At 52.0% G+C, this 26,409-nt stretch overlaps 2 protein-coding genes across 2 annotated transcripts in view; one reads left to right on the forward strand and one right to left on the reverse strand.

The window, feature by feature from the left end:
• The window catches only part of CSUI_000864 (golgi to er traffic protein 4), a 6,456-nt gene extending 4,863 nt beyond the window's left edge, over positions 1-1,593 (forward strand). The window contains exons 6-7 of the mRNA XM_068061071.1: positions 162-311; positions 988-1,593. Of these exons, the coding sequence (XP_067926945.1) occupies positions 162-311; positions 988-1,218 (381 nt within the window). The 3' untranslated portion in view covers positions 1,219-1,593. The remainder of the gene's footprint in view (positions 1-161; positions 312-987) is intronic.
• A 432-nt stretch (positions 1,594-2,025) lies between these two features.
• Positions 2,026-26,409, reverse strand: part of CSUI_000865 (camp-dependent protein kinase regulatory) — a 35,582-nt gene continuing 11,198 nt past the window's right edge. The window contains exons 8-35 of the mRNA XM_068061072.1: positions 25,807-26,409; positions 24,722-24,829; positions 24,107-24,193; positions 23,021-23,232; positions 22,082-22,249; positions 21,314-21,456; positions 20,451-20,500; positions 19,951-20,097; positions 18,764-18,899; positions 17,656-17,814; positions 17,116-17,223; positions 16,519-16,566; positions 15,650-15,850; positions 15,086-15,379; positions 14,482-14,565; positions 13,744-13,861; positions 13,285-13,397; positions 12,654-12,803; positions 11,865-11,966; positions 10,827-11,048; positions 9,041-9,904; positions 8,255-8,517; positions 7,564-7,626; positions 6,752-6,801; positions 5,903-6,315; positions 5,153-5,305; positions 4,114-4,674; positions 2,026-3,240 (exon numbers count right to left, since the gene is read on the reverse strand). The exon at positions 25,807-26,409 is cut by the window's right edge and continues 1,666 nt beyond it. Of these exons, the coding sequence (XP_067926946.1) occupies positions 17,706-17,814; positions 18,764-18,899; positions 19,951-20,097; positions 20,451-20,500; positions 21,314-21,456; positions 22,082-22,249; positions 23,021-23,232; positions 24,107-24,193; positions 24,722-24,829; positions 25,807-26,409 (1,763 nt within the window). The 3' untranslated portion in view covers positions 2,026-3,240; positions 4,114-4,674; positions 5,153-5,305; ... (14 more) ...; positions 17,116-17,223; positions 17,656-17,705. The remainder of the gene's footprint in view (positions 3,241-4,113; positions 4,675-5,152; positions 5,306-5,902; positions 6,316-6,751; positions 6,802-7,563; positions 7,627-8,254; positions 8,518-9,040; positions 9,905-10,826; positions 11,049-11,864; positions 11,967-12,653; positions 12,804-13,284; positions 13,398-13,743; positions 13,862-14,481; positions 14,566-15,085; positions 15,380-15,649; positions 15,851-16,518; positions 16,567-17,115; positions 17,224-17,655; positions 17,815-18,763; positions 18,900-19,950; positions 20,098-20,450; positions 20,501-21,313; positions 21,457-22,081; positions 22,250-23,020; positions 23,233-24,106; positions 24,194-24,721; positions 24,830-25,806) is intronic.

The following is a 26,409-nucleotide window of genomic DNA, read 5'->3' on the forward strand; positions in this document are numbered from 1 at the left end:
CACGGTGCTTAAGTATTCTACTATCCGTCCCTGGGTCCCTCGATGAAAAGAACGTTTTTCTTTTTTCCTCTTTGGAAGCCCGGCTTGTGGTTGTTTCAAGTTTCGCGTACGAGAAAGCAAGGATTTGGCAATCCTGTTCTGTGGTTCTTTGCCGTCCGCAGCTCCGTGATTGGGAAACGCTTGGATACCTGAGCGAACGACCATTCTTCTCGCTACGATTGGTCTTCATTCTTCTCTGCATGAAAGACGTGGAAACAGCTGAGAAAGTTTTAGTTCAGGGTGGGACAGGCCAAGACTGGGACTCTGCAGAGGTACGGCCGAGAGAACGCGCTGTCGTGTGCCACGCTTCAGTCATCAATTTTGAGACCGTTGAACTGACGGCAACTCCCAACGAGACTGTAAAGACAGCGCTTCTTGTGTGGTGCAGTACGTGAACAAGCAAACGCAAGGGCTTCAGAGGTACCGTATCTTCCCGCGGGCTTCTCTGCCTTGTTAAGGACAAGGTGTAGCGTTTCGAATGCGCGGTAATATTTGGTCGGGATTGGTTCGGGGATGGCTGCTAGTTTTCCAGTGTATTCTCTCTGTGCCGATACTAGTGTGGCTGACACGAAGGGAATCCGCACTACCAGCCACCAGCAGGCACCGCGTACACACGTGCCGTTCCTGTGCCATGCATTCCTCGAAGACTGTTCACAGGAGTTCACTGCGACAAGGTTACCGGACCTGTGCATCCGCGTAAGTGTTCCGGAGGCCTGTCACAAGGTTACGCTATTTCTTGACCCCGCTTCGACGTGCCATAGATCCAGTAAGACACGGAAAATGTTTTCGTGTGGCGTCTCTAGCTTTCGGTTCTGCTCACACAGTCTGCTACTTCTAGCGGCAGAACACTTGGAACGCAGTTGTCTTTCCGCTCTGTTTGTTGAGAGTGTGAATAATGCAATCTTTCCGGTGAGGGGTTGTCAATTACCCGTTTGCAACTGCGTGTAGGTCCCGGCTCCTCTGCAGCTAGCGTACCTGCTGGTGTGTGCATGCAAGTTCAAGAGCGAGAAGCTGTTTAATCTCTTGAAGCAGAAGTACCATCTTGTGCTCCGGAGAGATGAAACCTTCTCCAAGTACATGGATGAGATTGAAAAGCGCGTTTTGGGAAGAATAAGGAAACCCAACCCTGGTTTTGCTTCGCTTCTGTCTTCTTTCATGGGGACAGGTGTCGATGATTAGATGGCTAGTCGAGTACTCTGAGTTGCCCTCTTTGTTGATTTTCGTCTGCCATCCTGAAAATCGTTTCCAACTTCTTCCCCTCCCTAGCAGGTTAGTCCGGAACTTCAAGCAAAGAGCATAGATTCCATAGCCGCTTTGGTCCTCTATCTTTTCTTGCGTGGCTATGCTGAAGAAGGCTGCTCGAAAATACCCTTTTGATGCGTTCTGGGCCCTGTCTCCTGAAATGGAGGATGGTTAGTTTCTGCATCGGTGAAGCCTGACACCTGTCGAACCGCATGAAGGGAAGCGTCGTACGGGGTGTGTGCTTAAGTTCCGGCGCTGTGTGGTCGGCCCTTGTGTTTCTTCTGGTTGACGCGCCAGCTGTTGAAGCGGGTTTTGAATGGGAGCAAACTTGCTACGGTTGATTACGAGCAAAATAACGAGCAGAGGAAAACGCCTGGCACGGCGCTGTGTCCGTCGTCTTTGTTTCTACTTCCTTGGTATGTATTCAATTCCGTCAGACACGATCAACTCGTGTCTTCGCGTTCACAACAAAAACTCTACGGTCTGGAAGAGATTTGCTCTCTAATGAGTGGTGTGATGTGGGGGAACTGTGTGTGGTGCTCTCCGGGGCGTCGTGAAATGAAGTGCCATCGGCTTGAACAGGTCTCGCAAGTGCCTGTTCTCGCCACGGGGACTTCGCACAGTTCAGAGAAGCTGCGCAACGAACCTTCGACTGTTCTGAGTCTTATGTTCGTTGCACCACCTGCTGACAAATTGAGAAGAGTAACTGTTAAAGGCGAGACGTAACAGCAAGAAGCGACGTCGTGTGGTGATACAGACGCTGCGGAACTTGAGTGAGAAAAAACACGGACCACGAACGCAGGTAATCGGTTGCAACATGGCAAGGGATGCCAGTTTGATTTCCCTCGCCTTCAAAGCAGAGCACGGGAGGAGGGAACACTGTAAGACTGCGCGTACTGACACTTACGCGGGACGCGCCGAAGACGCCGAAATGGGGTGGCTGACGGTTCAAGTTCTGTCTCCTCCCGCTCAACTACCGGCCTTCAGTCTTGCTGCCTGTCTGCCTCCTCTTCCCCCCGCACTGCGTCGTCTTGCTCTTCAGGTAGGTGAGTGGGACGCTCGGCGAAAATAAAACCCCTTTTCCCCCTCTTCCCGAGGATGAATCAAAAAAGCCAAGCACCCTCATGTGCAACCGGACAATTCAACGGGGTGAGGCTAGCAAAAAGGCGCTGACGTCTCTTTGTCGGGTCCGACAAAAGAGACGTCAGCGTCACAACAGATGGAGCACATGCGGCATACTACGTATTGTGAGCACTGTTGGGACCAGATGTCCCCCGCGTTTCCTGCGCAACAGAACATTTCCTCAACACGTGCTTATACGCTGGCCAAGGGGAGGAGGTGAAGCTCGTCGTCGGGCCCTGTTCCCACGGCGGTACAGGTGGGAGTCATCCTGCGTGAAATAATCGGTAGTATAATACAACGATCAAAGAAGTTGACTTGAAGCTACGTTTCCTCCTCCTCTTCATCATCTGAAGAAGGCGGAGTCGGGAGAAGTGTGGTTTCATCGAAGAACACGGGGTTCTTTCTTCCGCTGCTCACCGTGCTACTGCTCGTTCTTAGAATTGATTTTCTTGGAATGGCGTCTGCACTTGGCGGCTCATGAATGACCTGAGGATCTCTTGCCATGGACCATCTTTGAGTCTCCCTCTTCTCCTCTTCTCCATCTCCCTTCTTCTCTCCCGCGGCCGATTCATCTTCCTCTACCCCGTCTCTGCCTTCTGACTGTCCGCCACCACTCTCTCGGCTCATTTTAGCGTACGCCAGCAGCGCCAGAGAACTCTTTCTGGTACGTTTTTTCACAAACTGATCCGCCGCTGTACTCAAGTCAAGTGCTACTGGGGGTGCATCTCCCTGGCCTGCTGGCTGGCCGTTTGGTGAAGTTTCTGCCCCATCCCCACTTTTTGTGTCTTCTGTCGATGAGACATCTTGCCGCATGTACATCGACTCCGCTCTTTCGATCTGAAAGTGAAGCCAGACACAGAGTGTTTCGTCCAACGTACGCCCATAGCTTTCGTGCACCTAACTTCTTCGTGCCTGTGCCGTGCACCGGCGCAAGTAGGGTACACGCGACCTATGATCACACTCACTGAGGCGTTTTAAGATATGCTCACGCACAAACCCCAGCTAACACTTTTCCGGCAATGGCCTGGGCTTCCATGCTAGACGCGCATGGAAGCCCAGGCCATTGCAGCCACATCACTATCAACTCTGGTACGGTGCAAGTATTGTTACCTGCAGGTGGGCCCAAGTACATGTATGAGGGCTAGTGCCTATCACATGTTTGACGCTATTCAACAGTGTCAAGCTGGAGGCCTCTTGATGAAAGAGAGCAAGAAAATGAAAAACCGACCCGAATTCCATCACTGCATGGCCGAGTCAAGTAGAACCACGGTGAACACAAAACTTATACCTACATCTACGGAAGATCTCTTTTGGGTGGAAAGCCAGAAGATCACGTCAGTCATTCATCGGTTGAAGAAGTGAAGTACACAGCAGACGTCCCGCGGCAGGTGTTCTGAATCGTTTGGAAAGCTGCTTTTGGACCACTACAATCGCATTGCTAAGCCTGTTTTCTTCTGTACTTCATCATTACGGAATGGACCGACTTCCTCTGGTTACTTTGTATGCCTGAGCGATCGTAGCAGGAAAAACCTCTGTCTGCACGTTATCAGTGTGTCAGGACTTGATATCGTCTAGGGAGTCACGTGCTCTATCCATGTAAATGTACACGTAATCACGGACACAGAGAGTACATCTACAGGTACACACACGCGGGTGGGTATCTTTTTGTGACGATTGTTCGATCTTTGTTCCTGACAGCCGTTCCCTTACCATTTTTTCTTTGACACGACCCAAGACAGTTTCGAAGCTACCTTTGTCGAGACAAAAGAGTGTAAGCTCTGTAGCGGCGATAACCGAGGCGGTACGTCTCTGGTTTTTGAGGAAAGCCATTTCTCCGAAGTAAACACCCTCCCGGAGTCTCCCCAGTTCAATTGGTTCTTGACCAGCTCCCATTGGTTTCAGCATGGTTATTTCCCCCTTGAAAATGAAGCAGAACATATCTCCCGGCATACCAGCCCGGAACACTGTTTGGTTTGGAGCAAACTTTTCGATCTTGCAGGCTTGTGCTACCCGTTTGATTTCGTCTGCCGTCATATCTTTGACGATCGGGACCGCTCGCAGGAAGGTCTCGATGAGTGGAACAACAGCACGCCGGGCATCCATCATATCCTTTACCAGATCATTGAACGTGTCCCGTTCTAATACCCACAACACACTCCCTTCTATGTCCGCCACTAGAGAGGCTGGCAAAGGGGTATCATGGACGAGCTCTTCTAGCCCAAAAAATTCATTCGGACCAACCACCCTCACCTCGCTCTCGCCGAAGAATCCCTGAGAACGGCAACAAAGTACAAGAAAGACCCCGGACCAAGACAAGAAAATCACTAATGCTTAAGTCCGGACGGAGGTTTGCGCTGGACACCAATGTGCATTCTTCTCCGGTGGTCACTGCTGCCCTGTAAGCCTTTTCAGGACATACAGATCACCTGACAAAAAAGCTCGTAGTTAGCAAACACCACTCCTACACTACTTACCTGAAGTGACAGGTGTATTCTACAATCCGAGCGAGCATTTACAGAACTCCAAAATGTCTTATGGTCAACGAGCACTCCCCTAGCTCAAGCTCACTGACGTGATTGAAGGTGCTACCTCAGAATAACAGCACCGAGCCGCTTACGGGGGACAGAACAAACTGACGGTACACTGGCCGCTGATATACTTGTGCAGTTATGTGCAGCCAGGCAACGCACACGGACTAGATGATATACGTCGTTCTCCTCTCTTTCCACCGCTGCAGTATCGCTCACACTTCGACACCGACAGGGAATTTTGCGAGCACACTACTTCGCGACCGCAACGGCACTCCGAGTAATTCACGATGTGCTGGGCCTTCGCTTCCTAAGTTTCTCTTCCGCTTATCAGCTGCGTCGTCGACACTCGAAGATTTCAAGGAAAAGAATACCTGGCGGTACGGAGAAAGATGGAGCCGTTAAATCTCACGTTAACACTCGCACGAGTGACAGTGACAAGAAAGGAGTGATGATGGGACGTCCAGCCAAGGCTGCTAGGCCCAGGTAAGAGCCCCCGCACAGAAAGAATCCGAGTAACACAATAGACGCGGCGCGCATGCCAGTCCTTGTTTCACGTTTTTTACTTTCTTTTCTCGAAGAAAAAACCTGAAGAACCGCTCAGCTTCACGCTGGTCAGAAATCTCATATACAATTTCGGATTTACAGCCCGACTGAGCCGGAGCCCCCGACTGGCGGCGCGGGTGAGATGAGTACATCAATGGGAAGAGCTGCCTCTCATGAGTCTTTTCTCGGAGCAGACTCTTGAGAAACATCTCCTATCGACGTGGCTACAACAGCAGCGCGAGACCGTATCGAAACAGACACACTGTCCTCGTAAACCATAACCATGCTTCCCCGAGAGCTTAGACACAGAAGCCTTGTGCTTACTGCAGGCACGGATAACACTCTTAACGATTGTGGACGAATCCCCACTGCTCTATGCCCTGCGGTTCACGTTGTTCAGTCCCCGAGTGTAATTGCCTGCTTACCGCCTGAAGAACCTTGAATTGGCCCCATGCGCACCATACCATAAGCGGCTCATCCCCCGCCTCCAGCACTCTGGCTCCAGCCACAAAGGTATCTCTTTTCATAAGTGAGGCGACATATCGTAACTGCAACAACTGTAGGTTCTCAAACCCCTCCTTATGTTTCAGAAGAACAACAAGACGCTTGGTACAAGACGGATACGCCCGGTGATCGTCACGCTGAACGATGGCCATATCCTCCCACTTCAGCGCATGCTCGATGATCTTATCAGAGTCTCCTTGTGCCGCGGCAGCTTCTCCCGCTTGGTCTTCGTCATCGTCGTCCGGACCTCCACCGCCAAACATGGACCAGAATTTATTGGCCAGCGACGAATGCTCTTCTTCCTTTACCGCCGCCTCGTCGGCCGTTAGCTCGCCTGCAAATGTTTGAGAAGAAAAAGTGAAATCAAGCGAGTAGAAAGCCGTGTCACCCAAACACGCCGTCATTCTGTTGTCCCGAGTGAAAACCTGAGACCTGCGACGGAGGGCGGAGATCCTATCCGTCCCAGCACACTCCGAGAGGGACAACCAGAAACCGGGCACGCAACGCGGCGGATATTACACTCGTAAAGCTTCCGTAGACCATATATGACCGCACTGTAATCTTGGCATAGCGTATACAAAAACCCGAAGGACGAGTCCGTAGCTGAGTAACGGAGTAGCTAAAGTGTTTTCTACTCCATCACGAGAACATGACACACCGGTAGTCCAGTTTACCTCAGAAACAAGGAGGCAGTTTCTACGGATGAAAAAAAGACCTACAATAACACCTGAGCAAGACAGCGTGTCTTCGTGCCCCAGCAACACCCTTACCAGCCATATACGCACAGATTATCTTAGTTTGCATGGAGCCCTTCTCCGCCCTGAGAGGAGAAAACAAATGGTCGTGCACTGTTGTTGGAAAGAAGGCCGCAGTTGCTACGGATGAGGAACACTCCTACACTGACACAGCCTCTCTTCGTGCAGCAGCATGATGCCTTCCAGGTGAGAATAGAAGTTGCGACCCCAACATGGAAAACAAGGACAGCAGTGGACGACAAGCGCGTAGTCGTTTTACTCGAGCGTTCCCTCATGGTCACTAAAAAAGAGGGAAACCGACGTGAATAGGCCCAAAGCCCGTTGTCCGCCGAGTTCCCTCGAATGAGGTAACATAGGTTTTTCAGGTTAAGAGGCCGGACCGTCTGACGAAGCAGGCAACTGCTACTTCGGGAAACGAACAGACACGGCTTCAAAAGAGGGATGAAAGAAATAGAGAGACAGGAGAGAGACCTCTATACAAATGTCTAACAAAGGCCCGAACCTCTGACCCTAAAACCTGTGTTGGGGCGTGACTCCACGGTGCGCACGCAAGGCCTGGTCGAAAGAAAGTCACAGAGCCTGGTGCGTCTGTAAGCTCGCGCATCAGACCGCTCAGAACGGCGTCCAAATGGCAATACGAACAGATACACAGGTACCCTGACGCCAAAGCACTAAGCCAGTGGCAGTGAGACCTGGCTGCCTCTCATCAACAATACACGAAGGTCTTCTGATGATAGATGGTTTTGTGACTGTACTACTTGTCACATGGCATGCCACCGGAACAGCACCTCGTGAAAGACAAAAAGAAGCCTTGTCCCACGTCTCACTTGTCAAGCTCCTTCCAAATTCGTTCGGCATTCTCCTGTGAAACACCAGCCCGCTCTGCCACGCTGCGCGCAGAAGCACGGACACAAAGAAACCTTTGCGCCAGTCGAAAAGAAGTCTGTGTGGCCACAGATAGCTGTGTGACCTATTTGTATGTAGTTGCCTCTGCCGTAGTGCTTTTACTTGTACTTGCGGGCGCTGCGTTGTACTCAACCGCCCCGAGATACTGTGATCACCACCTGGCGGGAAGGACAGGCGGGCGACTGTTGCCCAAGGAAACAGTCAGAATGCATTCTCACTTACCAAAGATGATGTCCACCTCCCACTCTGGAATTGTCCTCACCACTTGCATAGGAGCTGAAGTTTGCTGCGTAACCATACCTGTTTACGGACTTCTCATACCGCACTCCCTTTTTATCTCAGGCCCCACCAGTACGGTCAAAGATACAACTGCGCAAAAGTTGTCTCCACCTCTTCTCCTGTCTGGCAGTTCTTTCCAAGTACATGGGCCCTCGGCAGGCCTATCTACAAGTCGTGACTTCCTCGCGCGAAACCATTTCCCTCCTCGGCGAGTACCAAAGACTACGCTGTTGCCCCCTAGGGGCTCCTCTGCTCAGGAAGCTCGCCTTCCTTTCTTCAGGTGACAATATCTATTCAACGCACTCAGATTTCTGCCATGAACAGTTCGCGTACCTGATAAAGTTTTCCTGCGTACAGTCTTCCTTATACTCCACGTTGGCAACAGTATGAAAGGCTTGCTTGGATGATCCAAAGATCTCGACCCAACGAAGATTTATCTCCGCTTTGGAAAGGTTGTCCTTCTTGTCGATGTTCCGATAAAGGTTTGCAACAGTTAGGTGCCCCTTCTCAGGCTGGCACAGATCGTCAAAAAGCAACTGAACGTCCTTCTTCTTCAAAGACTGGACTCGCAAATTCTTCACAAATGCGGAGAACTCCTAGAAAGCAAAGGAGTCCGGGAAAAGAATTAGAAACAAAATACATAAAAAAGCCCATACGATAATACCCGCCGTCGAGCATGCATATAAAACTGAGCAAACACGACACCAAGGCAAGGAGGCTGTCCTCTGAAACGCGTCCTCACTGCGGTCCGCTCGGATATCCAGGAGCAGCAATCGCATCCGGCCCACCGTGAGATACAGGGGCGGCGGCAACACCAGTAATTACCAGACTATGCGCCAAATCAAGAAGATACCATCAGAGCGAGCGTGCGAAGGACGCTGTACGACAGAGGAAGCCATCGAAGTGCGAAGTCGTGAATTCGGGCCCCCACAGATGTAGACGACTCAGACTCCGATTAGAACACATGCTGAAAGCACTTCAAGTGACACATATGTTGCAGTGCAATACTTGGACACGAGCAAAAATGTATGTACACACTGGCCACACAGGTACAGGCACGGACTTCACCATTTATGTACACGTACGTACCCAGCAATGCAGTATGCAGCTCTGGCTTACCTCAAAGTCAACGCTGTCTGAATTATTGCCGTCGATCTGTCGGAAAGCCTGAGCGATGGAGCCGTACTTGTTCTTCAGAGTCCCTCGCACCAGATCTCGTATCTCTGCCACTTCACTTCCGCCACTGGTGCTTTCCTCATTTTCACCTTTTCCTTCTGCTGCCGACTTGGACTTTTTCTTCTTCTTCTCCTTCTTCTCACTCTTGTTCTCTCCCTGCTCTGCAGAGGTCTCCTTGGGAGCGGCTTCCTCAGCGTGTTTCTCCTCACCTGGGTCTCCGCTCGCTACCTTCGCAGCCATAGCCGCCGCGGCCAACGCTGCACCTCCTGCTAAGGACATCTTTCGCTTCGCCGCAGTCTTAATATCTTTTTTCTGGTCTTTCCCCGTTTTCTCTTTTCCGTCTTTCCCGCGGATAGCCTCCGCTTTCTCTTTGTGTTCTTGTGTCCCTTCCCCCGTATCCGCCTCAGTCCCGTCTTCCTTCTTTGACTGTTTGTTGGACTCCACAGTACTCGCATCACTGCGCCCTTCCTCCTTCTTTTTCTTCAGCTCTTCCCCTTCCCCCGAATCACTTTTCTTCTTCGCCCCCGAACTATGACGTCGTTCTTTTTTTTTCTTGTACATCTCCTTCTCCTTGTCCATATCAACCGAGCCCCGGAAGGAGCTTGTTGTAGTAGCGTCATCATCGTCGTCATTGCTCGACTTCTTTGATGGATCGAACAACAGATTCTGCTCTCCTGCTTCGACCAGCCAGTCCGGGATTGCCTCTTTTGACGTCCCGCCCCCGTACTTCGCGTCTGCTTGCTGCACGAACGCCTCCGTTAGACTGCCCAGATGCAAGTTGAACTCATCGCGAGATAATGACAGAAGCTGTACCGCACAGTCGACATCAAGAGTAGGGAAGAATGTGGGTATCTGCAGAAAACAAGCCTGTGTATGTGATGATCCCATTCGAAAAGTAAAGTACGTGTAGAAAGAACGCGAACACGCCATGAGAGCCAGAGAGCATAAGGAAGAAATGACAATGCCCAGGGGTGAGGCGCCGTACCACGACTACGACAAATGGAGCTTGTCGCACGTTGTTTCTAGGTTTGCCCTGCGACAGATTAGAATTCCTAGGACAATACACGCCGCCAATCCGGCAACGCAAACGAAACACTACAGGTGACGTCGTAAACACGAAGACCTCTGAGAAGGGAGATACAAGCTGAAAGCGGTACACCAACGTTACAAGCCCACGCAACGCACCCGATCACGGGCACACTAATCTGCCTGTTGAAAACAAGATAGTACAGTTCGCTACGCCCGGCACTACATATACTTGCGCTGTGTACAGGAAGAAACTACTGCAGCTACGCTGAAGTTAAGTTTCACCAACAGACTAAGGCATCTCATCCCGATGCGTCCTTAGCAGCATGTTCTACATTCAGAACCCAAACTGACGCTGACACGGCTCGCCAGAGGACGGCCAAGGACTCTGCACTACGATAGAGTATACCCCTTCGGGTCATAGCAGCAGTTTCGATGACCAAGAGCCCACCGCCACAGACTCGCTGTACAAAACAGAGTTCCACACTCGACCCAGTCAAAAAGAGGTACTCATCGCCGATGTCCGTATACCTTGAAGGAGATGAAGCAGTTGTCCGAGACACGCCAACACCGCGTAAGCACGTGCACGTAGGTGCATGGGTACGTGTGTGCATATTCGTTGCATCGGATGAAGTGGGACAACGTGGAGGCGTGCTGTGCTCAGGGGAGATGACCGAGACAAGAAACGTTGAGTAACACGCACCTTGACTTCGGTCTTGGCTACACAGCTAGCTGTCCTCGGCTGTTCATTGAGGAACGCGATCTCCCCGAGGTATTCGCCCCTATGCAACACAACAATTTCCTGGTGGGGCTGTCCGTCTCCAGGAGACTTCTGCACAGAGACGTCTCCAGAATAAATGATGTAGAAGTTCTTTGCTGCTTCCCCTTCGTGTATGATGACCTCACGCTCCTGGTAGGTCTCGACCTGAAAACAGAAACGGGGCGTACCGCACGAGCTGTGCTTTCTCTCTTGAACCCATCCTCCTATACTTTTCTGTCTGGTTGGGGGGACACTTCGTTTTTCATCCGAGTTCTCCGCTTGGTTCGAATTTGTTCAACGGACACTCAATTTGCACGAATACAAAGAGAACTGTTATTTTCTTCGAACCAGATAGCACCTTCGGAAAAAACACATGCTTTAGATTCTCACTCGGACAAAAGAAAATTTTGTGCCGTTGAACAAGAGTGGCACATTCAGGAAGGTACCTGGTATATCTACCGTCCCCCCCCGTCCCCATGCACGCTCAGACCAGTCACAACCACCGGCAAAGCCGCTTCGCGTCGGGGCCTTCGGTTGTTTTTCCTTCCCAGATGTACGGATCACACAACCGTGCATCGGCGGTCACCAAGAGAAGTGCAACATGCCCTCCACGCTCTATCTCTTGACGCAACCCGGACGGGATCTGGACACCAAAAAACTGCTTGCGAAGCAGACGCCGACACCGCACACTTTCCAACAGTTGCGCGCCACACGCGCATGAAGAGCGGGGACCTGTTCAGTGTCCCCATGTGCTACTAATCGGACGCACTGCTGAGACTAGAAAAAGAGCCGGCTAAAGAGAACTCCGTCTGGGTCGTAGGGGGAGACACCAAGGCGAATCAACACTTTACATACTTCTGCTCGCGCCGGCTACACGGTACCCTGGTTCTTAATGCACTTCGCAACAGTTCGGAGCTTCCCCCCTTGCTCGGTCTTCTTGTCCTTCTGAGGACCAGATACAAAACGGTCAATTCACCTCACCTTGAATGCCCTCGCGACTGCTTCCAAGGCAGTATCAGACAGCATGTTAATCACAGGCACGTCTAAAAGCAGCTTGGTGATTTCCTCCGAGTCCAAGTCTTGCTGAGCAGCAGACGATCGCAGCTGACGCTTATCCGTTGCTAACCCAAGTAAGGTGTGTTCAGGGTCCCAGGACCCTATGCGTGGCACTACGTTTTGGCACGGTGCTCATACTGGTGTGAGAGTAGAAACGTGGGTTTCAACAGAGGCGTGGCACATCGTCGAGCTATGTAAGGACAAGGCTACGTCTCCACCAGACGATGAATGTACGGAGCTGACGTCACAGAAAAACAAGTCCGAAAGATATGCGCTGTCATGGCTGGGTTCAGAAAGTAGCCTGACTGAGTGGACAGCAACAGACACTGGCTTGACACAAAACAGTCACTTTGACGCGTCCAAATGGTAGGAACATATGAGCTCCAGTCTGTACCCCAAACAGCGTCCCCTGCCCTGGTCGTCACGCCTACCGGGAGACACAGTCTCTCCTACCACACGCAGAGGGATAAGAAGACGTCCGCACACCACATCAGTGATGTGCACAGTATGTCGATTGTCGGCCGGTAACACACAAGTAACTCATCGACTGCATTCGGGAAGCAGGTCCGGTCAGAAGTCTGTCTATAAGCAAGCATAAGCATACGTGTATACAAACGTATACCTGCGCCAGCACCAATTCATCAACTGAATGCCATCGAATCGTGGGAGCGGCCGCCTAAGGAACGTGACGGGAGGCCGGCTAACGACACTGACCTGGGCTCTACTTTGCTGACGTCGGAGAGAATTGAGAGACTCCTGTCGTTTGAGAGTCTCCTGTTCATACTGAGCTTGGGCGTACTCAATGAAGGCGGGATAGGCATCCTTCAGCAGTCTCTCAAAGTCCTCTTTCTTCAGCGAGTAAAGCTGACCACACGGGGAACGAGCAACAGAAAGAGAAACCCGTCGTGTCTTTGTATAAACGTACCTGCTGTTGTGACAGTACACTAGGAAGATGTACACGGGCGAATGTCCCCGTCGCCGTCAGGGTATCGGGAGCAGATGTTCGGTGTATCCGCACACTATTTTCTTTGCTAGTACAAGTCAGCACCGGGAGGTCGTGGCCTGCCGCTTCCGTGCAGCGATAGTGTTACCTGCACGCTAACGCAGCCGCTTGGCAAGCAAGTTGTTTCAGAACCTCATTCACCCACTTGTCTGCCTCCGTGCAGGAGGAGTCAAGAGTGTTTCTGTTTCGCAGATCGACACACGGGTGCCACACGGCTTTCTTCGTTCCGTGAAGATACAGAGCTGACTGGAAAATGCAATCTGGAATGCACCTCTCAAGCAGGAGGGTGCGTTCATAAACCCGCGGTCAACCAGCACCACTGAAGAAACCAAACTGATATACCTGCACTGGTGATTTTGCCACGACGTAGCACCCACGCGGCTCGTCCTTGATTAGCGCCATCTCGCCTAAACAGCAAGCTGAGCTATACTCTTTGAGCTTTCGGTGCGGCTTGCCTGCAAAGCCATATAGGGAAAACAAAGAGCGCCCGACCCACCTACCGAACTCGAGTGGATGAGAAGCAAACGCGGCGACTCTGGTATAGGAGCGCCCCTTCTTACAGAACAGTAAAGCCACACTAGCATGTACGCATCGACAGACAAGCTGGATTATCTAGAGAAAAACCACTTCAAGCTCAAGGACGGAGCAGCGCAGCGCATTTTCAAAAGAGCACCAGAGCGGTCACAGGAAAATTCGAGAGCAACGGGCAGCTTGTCTCGTGTTCGGAGAGAATTATTACGCTTTGTTTTCCTCCTCAAGAGGACAAGATGACTTAACACAGTAGACTGGCTCTCTTCCGACCTGCTCCTACAAACAACTCCGCAGCGACAGTGCCCGTTTTTAGCACGAAGAACTTCCGCGCATCTTCTCCTTGCAGAATGATGGGAGTATTTGGGTAATAGCATTCCAATGACATTGCCTGAAAAATAGCGGAGCCAGGTGCCAAACAATCCGAGATTAGAGAAAGGAAAAGGCGATGAGATCACCGGGCTGACCAATTCTGACACCCTCGTACGAAGCAACGCAGGCCGTAAGCCTGCAAACACTGGCAGACGGTCTGGCGAACCGGCGCCCGACAAAGACGACAGAGGACTAAACAGGACAAACGTCCCTGACATCGTTTCGGGACGAAGAACGTCTCTAGCCATTTACACCAATCCTGTACGACGAGGCGGTTGTCTGTTCAGAGAGCGAAACTCAGGCACCTGCATCCCCCCCGTGATCAAGCCTGATTCTCTGCAAGCCGTTTGCGAGTGAAAGCGCTTCCAGAAGCGCTCCGGTGCAAGAGAGGACAACCACCCCAACGGCTCCTGCGCCGGCGGGGACAACCGTATAGAGACGACAAACATTCAGACCAGCTGTCGCGCCTGGCCTCCGCATACGGGCATATGATACCGGATGGTCCTCCGGTCTCTCCTCGGAGATTGTGCATTGAGTGCTAGCTCGATCGCATGCTGCTTAGAAGACGCCTGCACCTTCGGTTCTCTAGGCACGGAGAGACTCCCAGAAACCGTGCAGCACCAAAAAAACCCACCATACCTCTGTGATTTCCTTGCGTTTGGCAACTGGGAGATCTTTGAGCACAGGCACCGCCTCTAGCAGAAGCATGCACTCGTCCCGCAACTGCACGAGCATCGCGTCCATCAAGAGCAAACCATCGCAGGCGCAGGGGCTGTTAAACCCGGCCGAAAGCCGGGACAGACTCTCTATCCGAAAAGTGATACCAGGAGGTTATATACACACACTCCACCCAATCGGAGGGGAACGCTCGCAGATGTTCACCCTCAAATTCAGTCCGAAGAGTGTTTCTTTTGCTTCTTCTAGTCGACTCGGGCTCCTCATTGGCAACTATACTCTGGAACCGAAGAGAGCGGAAAACGTCACCATATTTTAATGCCTGGGAGCCAATGTTGGCAACCACAGCCGGTGAGCCCCATACCCATGGTGTTGAGTATACGCTCTAATTTTAGATCACGCAGTGCCTAGAAAAATTGCTACACTTCTGATGAGCCGATCGCGTGCAGCGCAGAGCACCGTGCCCGCTACAACCGAAGACGTGACGTGACATACGGATAAGCTGTTGTCGCAGTTCCTCTTTCACAGTCTTCTATCTCCTCCTCACGTGGTCACGGCAGATTCTTACTTTTGCTTCCTCGTCTGCTAGCATCGCCTCAATACGTTTCTTCCGGGTCTCTTCGCTGTCATTGTCTGAAAGAATGATCGAGCCGTACTGTTTGCCCAACAGAGGGATATTAGCATCCTCCGCGCTACCTGATGCGCTGGCCGCGAATCCAGGGACTTGCGCTTTCTTTTTTTTGGCCCCTGACTTCTTCTGAAAGTGACCCTGAGCGGTATATACTCTCCCCGCGCGCCGAATAAAATCTGTCTCGTACTTGCGGAGCTGTGCATTAAAGTCTTTCTTGGGCAGCGAGAGAACCTGCCCGGCAAAATCACACATCAAATGAAGAGAAGTCACTATATTCACTGGAGAGGGAACAGAGGGACGCAGTTGCTCTTACGCTGGTGCACTACCGGATATCTTGAACGGGTGCTGTTCTGTCCTTGTATTCATGTGACTACGCATCTTCCGCACGCGTCGTAGTGAACCGCGAGGCACCAGAAATTCAGGCCTTTTTTTCGGAGAGTCCTCGCCCATACTGCACCCAATTGCACTTCGGAAAAACTCAAGAGTTTGACATGGACTCACTGTACATTCTCCCTTCGCCTTGATGGTGGCCGTCCTGGTTTGGTTTTTGATAATAGAAATTTCACCGAAATAGTCCCCTTTCTGATACACTCGAACAACCTCCTCCTCCCTCTCCTCACTCGATCCGCTTGCCACCTTTTTATACTTCACCACAGCCGCCTCACCAGACTTGACCAGGTAAAAATTGTCGGGTTCGTCGAACTGCCGATGCATTCGACCAGATTGACAAGCGGAAATCACACACTACAGCTCACAAGAACGATTTTCCGACAGCGCACTGACCAGGGCCTTCATATCGTGAATTTCTCCGAGGCAGTCTCTCTCATCAAGTCTCTTTGACGAACTCTTCGTGCGTAACTCAGCTGATGGTGCCAACATGGAAACTAGCCACGTGAAAGAACTTCGAACGCCTATCATTCTTGAGAAATCTCTGATGCACCTGTTGCAACCCTTGAGGTCTCTAAGATCCAGTTGACTGCTTGTGCTTCCCCCCCATTTTTCTCTTTTGACATCTTGATACGCCCCGGTTGCCCCTTTATCGGCAACAGCCTAACATGTACAGGGAATGCCTCGCACAGTCTACCTGACTGTTCGGACTAGTCAACTACATCCCGTAGCTGGTCGTTACACAGGGCAACTGCTATCTCCAGACTTGCAATCGTAGTGACTCTGTTTCGGCCTCGGACTCGCGAACACGCTTTGACTCTTCAATAGGCCGTCGCTGCTGCTGGCACCGTCGAACTGTAATCATGATCTAAGGACGAACGCCAGTGCAGACTACCCTGACCGACACACTGTCTGCCACTTCAGTTGTGCAGAAAAATGAAGATGGATCAGCAAACCACTGCGCGCTGTTAGTCCCCTCTCACTTCACGAATAATGGGCTCTCCGTCCTCGAAATGCCTTTCTCCGAATGTCTGAAAGCGTTGGCAACAAGCACACACACAAGGCCCGGACCCGGCCCGACAAGTGAGCGCCCCTACCAACCCTCCTGCACCGGTCTTCTGAACAGAAGGACTGCTTCGCAGCTACGCAAACCCGGCCAGCAGACCCATAGGATCCGCTGCAGCAGAGGCGCAATGGTGTCTCCGTTGTTTACCGCCACAGCGCACTGAAGCTCGTTATCCCGTGCTGCGCACCGGTCAGTGACTAGAATCCCCATTCACGACCTGGATCCCGTCACCATGCAGACGGCTCCGTGCTGTGGCATGTACGGTCTAAATCAAAGACAGACAGCCACCAAGCTGAGACTAACAAAAACCAAAAAAATCACGAGTATGTCTATTTCCCTCCGGGCCCGATGGCCGCGGCTCCGCAGGACGAGGTTACGTGGGGACGGAATCATCCAACCTCTGAAACAGACGGAACACGATAGTTGGAAAGAGTAGAAGCGACCATGAAACTGATACTGTCCGGACCCGAACATGACACAGTGGGGGAAAGAGGGGACAAGCGGGAAGGCGTACCCTTGCTAGGCGCCTGGCTGGAAACCCGTCTAGTTTGTTCAGCACCGGTACGGTTTTCACCAGAGCCATATACTCCGCCACCTTCTGTTTCCGCTCAATCTCAATATCCTGGGGGTTCAACAGAAGACACGTGGTCAAGCAACACAGAATAGACTGTGGTAACGTCTTATTCCTGCGGGGCGGACCCACTGGCCTTAGCAGGAGAACGAGGAAAAACACATAGAATGAGTGATGGGCTGCTCCCAGTCGACGCAGCAATCCGGAGCAGCACGCGCATGACTAATCAAGTAACACCTCTCGAGTATCCGGTATAGAGAAGCCAGGCACACAAGGAAGAGGGAAAGGACATCAGCCATCCTGACTTCAGAGAACGTGGTCGACGCCACAGTAAACAAAAAGCCAGATGCGGACACACCCACACGGAGAGTTCTGAGCAGCCGGGGTGATTACCTGAATACAAATACGTATCAAAAATCTGAGGAGACCTCCGGCAAGTGTGCTTTTTGAGTCCATCGAAGAATACGCTTGAAGAAAGATTACCTTGAATTGCTCATCATAAACCTGGCGGCTAAGGAGAAAAGTTTTGCATTTCACGGCAGCTTTCGCAGCGCGCTCATTAGGCCTCCCTTCCACCACTTCGTCACTGTACAGGACAAACGGAGCTGCTTTTGTATCGATGACTGATTCCACGAATAGCCCCTGGAGAAACAGCGAAAGTCATTCAGGAAGTCATTCCTCAAAAGGGCGCCTACCTACACTAGGGCCCCACTGCGCACACCAGTCTGGCGACGCGGACGTCTGGGTGTATGTGGGCAGCGATGTACACGTACATGTACTCAATAGATATTCATGGGCCGAGCGAACACCACTCGGCACGGACTCCCGGGCTACTCGGCGTTGATAGCTTCCACGTACTCCGGTATATAGTGCACTCCACAACACGAAAGATGCAACAGTCATCAGACAAACGAAGTCGCGGCTTCGTTGTCCTGTTGATGGCGAAACTTCTGCAACCGGGTTGATTGGAAACTCCCCTCTATCACGCGGAAAAAAGAGAGAAACCCTTAGAGGCGGACAGTCTCGACTGACTCTGGCCGGACCTCAGAGCCTGAGAGGGGGCCATTTAACGAGGTGCTTCTGCTGTCACACGAGACGGTCAACAAACGGTGCGCGCGCCTGAGTATGTCGGGTTTCTGCGCTTCGTGTCAACGATACACAGGCACACGGACTCCTCAAAAATACATCTGCAGCTTGCTACTTCATAAAGGAATCACAGGAGTCGTTCGCAAGCACCAATTCGGTGACAAGATAGCGGAATTGCTCGCCGATAGGCACGTGGAGGTTCAAGGACTGCCCGCTCCGACGGTGATAAACTCCGAGGCTCCGAACCACGGAGATACGGCGCACACTAGCAAGTGGCCCTTCACCTGACCAGAGACGGACTACAGGCGCTTGGAAAAACCATGGCATGTCTTCATAACGGATGTGAATGGAGCCTAATGAAGAATCAGGCGTCCCCCGAGAGTGTCACAAATGTGACGCGTGACGGACTATTACCGGGGAAAGTAGCTCAACGCTGCCACTAAGGACGACATAGAGTGGGCAGGCTACGTCATTGGCTTCCTGAATGCGATCCTCTGGTTCGTACACTTTCTTCGTCATCTTTCGAATCATCTCGAGTCGCGTGATGGGCAGAAGAGCGTCCAAGGGCTCCGTCGACTCCAGGACATCATCGATTGCCGCCTCGGCATCGGTGAAACCCAGCTCGAGCTTACGCGTCAGGGCTGCATGCAGTACAGTGGCTACGTGGTTTGAAAACGGTGACAGTCCCAGGCAACTAGGACGGGCAACTGTTCGCACCCGCTGGCCGTGGTACCGATAAAGAGTCGCGCGAGACACCGCACCATCGTGCGCTCCAGGCCAGTGCAGGTGAATACGAATGCTTGCTTCGAGGAGAGCAGCAGATCCACCAACACAAACGACCACACACGCCACCTTACGACGATCAGCAGTCGACATGAAGTCTAAATAACTGACGTCTCCACTTAGGGACACGCGCTACTTTTCTCCGTACACCTTTTCGGCTTTTTCCCTGCCGTTTAGAGTCTAACATGAACAGTGAACGGTCGGGACTATTTCTTGCAGCGACGCGACAACGCGGGTCATTCCCAGAAAAGCACCTCACATACGCTTTCCTTTCTGTGTATCTGTTGGTCACTTCGTGACTACGATGGGCACTAGCACGGCAACACCTCGCAACGGTCCCCGGGAAGAAAGGGCGTTCCCCAAACTCGACAGCGGTCCACGGCCATACACGAGCAGATCTGCCGAAAAGTTACGCTTGTCTGCGCACGGAAGTATTGCCCACACCCAGACATTCACTCTCGCGCACTGATTGTTCCTGGCATAGAATAACTCTCATCATCAGAACGTTGAGGTACAGGCACGGGTTGGGAAGCCTAACTGCCACGCTGCAGCCCCTGCCCTTCACTCCACCAAGATACAGTGTTCCCTGCCCGTGCTTACGTAGTGCTACAAACTTTGTACATGTTCATGTAGCTGTGGAGTCTGTAAAGCAGATGGGTCATGTCACCTGAATTACTCCAACAGCTCAGGCCAAACACAAGAACGGCATTACTCCGGAGAAATCAAGAGGCATCCGCAGTTGTCCCAGTTTTCTCTTTCCGTGGTGGGCTAAGAAAGGCAGACACCTGACGCAAGGACGGACTGCACACTAGAGATCCCTGGTTTCTTCAGTCGTGTCATGCTGTCCTATCAACAGGCCCTCTTGAACACCCGAGGATCAGAGCAAAAACTAGTAAACGTATGACGCACCAGTAGGCCTTGCGCAGGTTTGATGTCTAGAGAACTTCGGACTTGGACGTGGCACTTCGCCGGCACCACCGAAAATACTGAAGAACCCCCCCTGATGCTGAGCCAGCTCCTCTTCCACGCGTTTGACTTCTGCCACGTCCACGTTATCTGAAGTCACAGCCGTAAGAGAGAGAAACGAGCGACAGCAAGTCCCTGAATACCCCGTCTCCCGCTTCTGCCGACGCAACAGGGGCGCAGCGAGGTGTTCGTGACCAAGACAGACTTTTCTCTTGGAAAAGTCTGTCTTGTTCACGAACGTGAATGTTGTGGCTCCGAAGCGGAACGCTCTACAGTGTCGCTGCAGTACCGAACTACGCAGGAGACCTTCCAAAACACAGGAACGCGGGACACGACGGAGAAGGCGTACTGGCCCCACATACCAATGTCGACGCCGTTACTAGTTTCCGGCAGGCACGTCCTCAATCTTTACGTCACACCCGACTAAAACATTCCCAGCTCACCTTCAAGTAAGAGAAGAACACTTTCGCGCTGCAAGCTCCCCATTTTGAGACTGCAGGGAAGTCCACATAATGAGAAAAAGAAGGGGCACAGATAGAAACACACCTTGACGGTGTGTCCGCTACACCCCGGCCTTTGTCTAGCGAACGAGGTAGACTCGGCAAAAGCAAACACAGCCAGTGCTGGACACGTCCCTACGACAGGAATGCCTGTACATACACGCGGACGGACTACGAGAATTTAGTGTTCTGAGAGAGCTCCGTGGACAGCACAGATGCGTAGCTGATGAGTTCCGTCACCAGTTTCGGCCCGATAGAAAGTGTCATCAAGTAGGCGGGAAGCTGTCGGTTGTGTCCTTCCTAACCTGCTGACACGGACACACGCCCGCTGGTGAACAACGCACGAAACACAAGAGCGACAGCCACTCGCCAACGTGTTCCCTAAAGAGAGAAAACTGCTGGTGACCAACTAATGGCGGTTCACTCGTCACGCCAAACGAGAAACAGCCGACTGAAGACGTAACGCGAAGCAGGGGGAACCAGGGATGGAAAATCCTGAGCCACTGAATACGCCCTACAAACAGGTCCCTCATGCAGAACAGGTGCTGAATGCCCTTTGCCTCGATCTTCAATTTCATTCTTTCCTGGCTGCAGAAGGGGCAAGCGTTTGCTGTGGCTCCTTTGTCCGGGAACGCAGGCAGCTCGGCATCCAAAAATCGGACACAAAACTTCGGCGTGATAGATTTCACACAGACGTACAAGCGCCTGCTTATCCGTGCCCGCATCTGTATGGGATGACGTGCAACGCTTAGTGCGTGAGCTCAGTACAACTTGTCCGCCCCCACTGCAGAGTTTGCCTCTCTTACACGTCAATAGACTCCCAAAGAGCGTCGGCATTAGCTGGCGTCAAACCAGCCTTGCCGGCGATGAAGATGAATTTATCCTTCGTCACACGTCCATCTTCTGGAATCTCTTCTTCTTCAAAAGGAACGGCCGCGTTTCCGAAAATCTGCAGGAAACGCGAACGCCCGAATAAGCGTACAGACGTGCAGACAAATGAGAAGTCACAAAAAAAAACAGAGAGAACCCGGACGCTGACGCAGATTCCCACCAGCGGACCATCATTAGTCTTACGTAAACAGCTGGTTAGTGCACTACTGTCCAGACACAGAGTGCCGCGTCAGCAAGTCTGTTGTCCTGCCGCTCTCCTCGCTAGGGCCTTGCGAGTGACCACACCGCACCTATACCCTCCTGAGAGCGGCGCCCTGAGCAGCCACTGATAATTTCGCGAATCAGCGTTAAATGCCATCCTGACCCCGCTCAGCGCGTGCAAGAACCACAGACTCCCAGCAACTCGGTCTGAAAGGCGTATGAACACTAGGCTCCCTTTGCACCTATCAAGTGCACATATGGGTTGAACATTGACTCAAGACACTCAAGAAAGAAAAACGAGAGGACGTGAACCAAACCGCGTAACCAAGGGGCCGTTGCCACTTTTGACCACGCGATCTCCGATGTACGGGTACATATGCCGCTTTGAGGATTACAAATACCACCGTTTATCCTCACGTACGTCTATCCCCCCCAGAAACGACTGCTCGCTGGTGTCCGCGTGAACGGTGTATCAGACGCACGTCCTCGAGTCTCTTTCCCAGCTGGGTGAGAGATGCGTGGCCCTCCAGGTTGCGGTAGAACATAGTGACCGTCAGGAGGTTAGCCGGTTGTGCAAGCTGCATGTACAGCTCGTGTACTTCCGGAAACGGGTACTCAAAGCCGCATTCTTCCAGAAAGTTCGCGAATTCCTGTGGAAATAAAAACAAGCCGCAGTGCACCCTTGTCACTGCTGGGCCCAAACCAAGATATTCTTGAGCCCCCAGACAGAACTTCAGACGTACTCAGACCTAAATTCCTGCAAAAAACGCTATGTCAGAACCGGAGAGTCTTTCTACGTGACTCTGTCCTCTTGTTGTGCATTCAGTTAACAGCTAAGAGTTGACGGGGCCTCCCGAGGACACTAGTGCCAACAGCAATTCCCTGTCCGAACGCCAGGAGACTACTAAGATAACGAGCTCCACCTGTCGACTGAGATGTGGAGTACACACACAGAGCTTCTTAAAAGGTTTCACGATAAAGCACGCGGAGTGGCTGCTGTGCGTCCTAGACATGCGTATGGGTATGTTTTCGCGCGTGTACGTATACCCATACTGCTGTATATCCTGCCTGCGTGAGAACGCGTGTAAACAGACGAACCCAGGCGCTTTAGCGCAGCAAACGGACGACCACAAACGACGAAAACAAAGGTATTTGCTTTGAAGAAACCAGTAAACATGGCGCTGACAACACTGTCACGTCTCCTGCTACGACGGGTTTTTCACATGAAGCTCTTCTTGTGCGTACGCGACGAGAGAGTGTACGCACCCTAGAGTGCAAGGTGGCATCGAGCCGTCAGCTCTCAGAAGGCCAGATGCCTCGCATCGGCAGCCTCACTTCTACATACTCGCAGCAAGAGTGACAGGAGGACACTTAGGGGGATTTTAATTAACACACACGGCCACAAGAACATGTCGCCTTACATGGACGGTGACCGTTCCTTCTTTTTTCTTGTCCATATGCTTGAACGCGTTGGCAAGGTTGTTATACTTGTCATAGATTTTTTCCCGTAGTGCCGTCCGGGGAGATTCACTGACGAGTGGCCGGTCATCTTCCTCTTCTTCACTGAGGCTTTCTTCGTCTTCCTGTTCATCACTGGTTGGAGGGGCTGTAGACAGGTCTCCATTGGACAGTTCTGGAAAAGAAAGACACGGCACTTGGTTGTTTCTTGCATCCCGCAATCCTGGCCTGCGTCTACAGGACCGTTTCCATTGTCAGCCTTGCATGGGAAATGTACGGCTGGGACAGACGCAGCGATGACACCTGACTGGCACCAGGGCTACGCCTCGCTATTGCTACAGTCAGACACCACGGAAGACGAAGATTGCAAAGAGAAGAGTTCGCCGACTCGAAAACAACTTGAGACAAGCTCAGGCTACACCTAGAAACAAAGCAATAGATCCAACGAAAAGTGGACAAATCTGGAGACAACAGAGAAGCCCGCAGCAGCCGTGTCATGCTCCAGGACGGTGAGACCAGCTGAGATTGGTGGCGTGATCCTTTCGACGTGTGCAACTAAAGCGCCCGTATCTCCACACAATTCCGTTAGCCATATCTGGTGACAAACCGCTTCATCAACTATCCAGTTCAGCTGTCTTTCTTCTCGGCTACCACATAAACCCTGCTTGCAAAAAAAGTGGAAACCGAGCTACAACTCTCCGGGTAGCAGCCAGACCGTTGCCCGCTCCTGCGAAGTTGTGACCTGTGGTCCCGGTATTATTGTCTTCTCCGCGACCTATCCCGACGCGCCAACAATTTTACTCAGCGTGCGCTCCACTGTCCTACCTAACCCAATACATTTTTCAAAAGAAGACAGTTCGGCAGAACGCGCTCCACGGGCTTCCACGTAACAAGCACAACATGAGACCAGCACAGTCACAAATGCAAGTTCCCTGTTTTGTAGTGGAGAAATCGGTAGCCCAAAGTTCGAAACAGGTTCCAAGAAACAAAACTGAGTAGTAGGTACACACGAAACGACACAAGAGTTTGAATACACACAGCAACCGTACCACTGCTTGGAAGAAGCTCCCCGGGACCGCCAACGGGCAATTTCCCTCTCAGTGATGGTACAGCCGTTTGAAACTCTCCGACATTCTCTGGACAATCCAGGGACCATACCAGCAACAGAACGAAATGAACAAAGCCAGCAAGCGTACGCTGAAACGTGGAACAAGACACCCTGCAAGGCATTCACTCACAACCCCAGACCAGCCGCGGCCCGAAACCTTACAGTCCGTGCGGGAAGCAATTGCCCGGGTATGGCCTTACCCACAAGTTGTGGAACAGGCACGCCCAAGCTGCTCCAGTTCTTTTTTTCGACTATGGAGACACGCAAGGCGCCAGAAAAGAAAAAAGTCCATTCACTGGAAGAATACGCAACACAGCTTCCCTCAGACGGCTGCAAAACGGACCAGACAGACGTAAAGGTGGTCACCGCCATCCGGAGTTAACGAACGAGCGAACGTCTGCGAGCCCGTGCCAGGTACAGCGCATTCATAGTCCTGAAACAGTGGACTGACAAGAATGCAAAGGTATCAACATCATCAAAACGAGCAGACACCCACTTCCTGGGTGAATGAACATTAGCGTCCCTTCCGGAGATTTTCTTTGAAATAAGCACTCACCGGAAGACCCGACATCCGCCTTGCCAACTGTCGCCGCACGCTTATGTTTTGCAGCACGTTCAAAGAATGCGATTGTCCGGACTTTGGTCGCTGCAAGGCGCAGTCGTTCTAAGAACGCCACACAACAAACGTGTTTTGTATATCGGTAGATCAAGCGAAAAACTAAAACAGAAGCGCGCCAAACCTCGTATGTTGACAACCGACTCATTACTGGGTATCAAGAAGCTGGTGTGGAGGGGTTTCATAGCCCAGAGAAAATAGTAGTCTGCCTGCTCATTACTTTACACGCTCCGTGGCTACTCCCTCCGCGTTAACCATCAGCACCACTGCTTCCGATGCTGTCCGACAGTTGCTCACATGGAAACTAGAGCCCGAGACGGTGTAGGTGCGGCAGAACTACTTGCCTTGATCGGTGTATTGGTCAAGCACATAACGCTCCCCAGTATGACAGAACATTTACATAAGCTGTCACCGTGGGCGAGTTGTGCGCAACTCTCCTAAATTCAGATGCCTCCTAAGGACCAATCTAGACATCCCGCCTTCCTCGACGTCTGGCTGAAAGATCGCGGTGAGAGCGGCCGCTTCACTTCCATACGCTCACACCAGCAGTGACACTTTTGTTTCCAGTTCCGGTCGTTAAGCGTTAACGCGTGAGTGACGCACTGAGTAACACCCCCGATATGTCACTTGCGTCAACACCAGCAGCTATCAAGACAGGTCTACGGAAGGAGGGGAATAACTGGCACCTGCACACTCTTACGTAAATGTACGCGGACGGAATGGCGGTATAATAAGACAGCGCTCTGCTAACAAGCTGTATCGAGTGCCTGCAAGCGACCTGGTCTGAGATTTGAGGTGTGTGCCGCAGTTCACTCCTCGAGCTGATGGCTTTATCGTCTGCCGGAACCACGCGCTCGCGCGAAGGCCCTTCAACTGTTTCCGTCACTGTTTCTACTACCACTACTACTCAGACTGTCTGTCCGCCACCGACAGCCATGGCCGTCACAAACACGAATCACGCAGCCAGCTCGGAAGCCCTGCAGTGAGGACGTTTTTTATGTGCGGGGAGACGGCTCAAGACGTACCTGCCAGGGTGTGAGTCGGTCTGGCCGGCTGGGTATGCCTGTCCTCCGGTTCTTCAATGGACGTAGGAGTTACCTCAGCAGGTTGGTCCTCCCCGAGGAGGTTACTCTTTCCCACCTCGACTCCGCCTCCTTCTTCGGCTGGTTTTCCCTGGAGTGAATCTTTCCCTTCATCGCCACCTTCCTGTACCACTGTGTATGGCGGATCTGTAGCGAGTACCTCACTGGTTTCTTTTTGTTCTGCAAGCCACCCCTTTTGACTCTCTCCCGTCTCTCCTGCAGTAATCCTTTGACCCTCCTCCCCTGCCCTTGCCTCCGTTGCTCTCTGTTCCTTCTCCCTCGCTTCTAGCATCCTCTTTGGTCGCAGCGCTTCTTCCTCCTCCAGCTGCCGCTTTATTCTTCTCTCTTCCTCCTCCTCTTCTAGCCTCTGCTTCCGTTTTCGTATTGCTTCATCCTCCTCTTCCAACCTTTTCTGTCTTCTTCTCTCTTCCTCCTCCTCTAGCAGCTTCAGCTTTCTCCTTCTCTCTTCCTCCTCCTCTTCTAATTTCTGCTTTCGCCGTCTTTCTTCCTCCTCCTCTTCTAGTTTCTGCTTTCGCCGTCTTTCTT

This window comes from Cystoisospora suis (assembly GCF_002600585.1).
Source record: "Cystoisospora suis strain Wien I chromosome Unknown contig_342, whole genome shotgun sequence".
Classification (NCBI taxonomy): Eukaryota; Apicomplexa; class Conoidasida; order Eucoccidiorida; family Sarcocystidae; genus Cystoisospora; species Cystoisospora suis.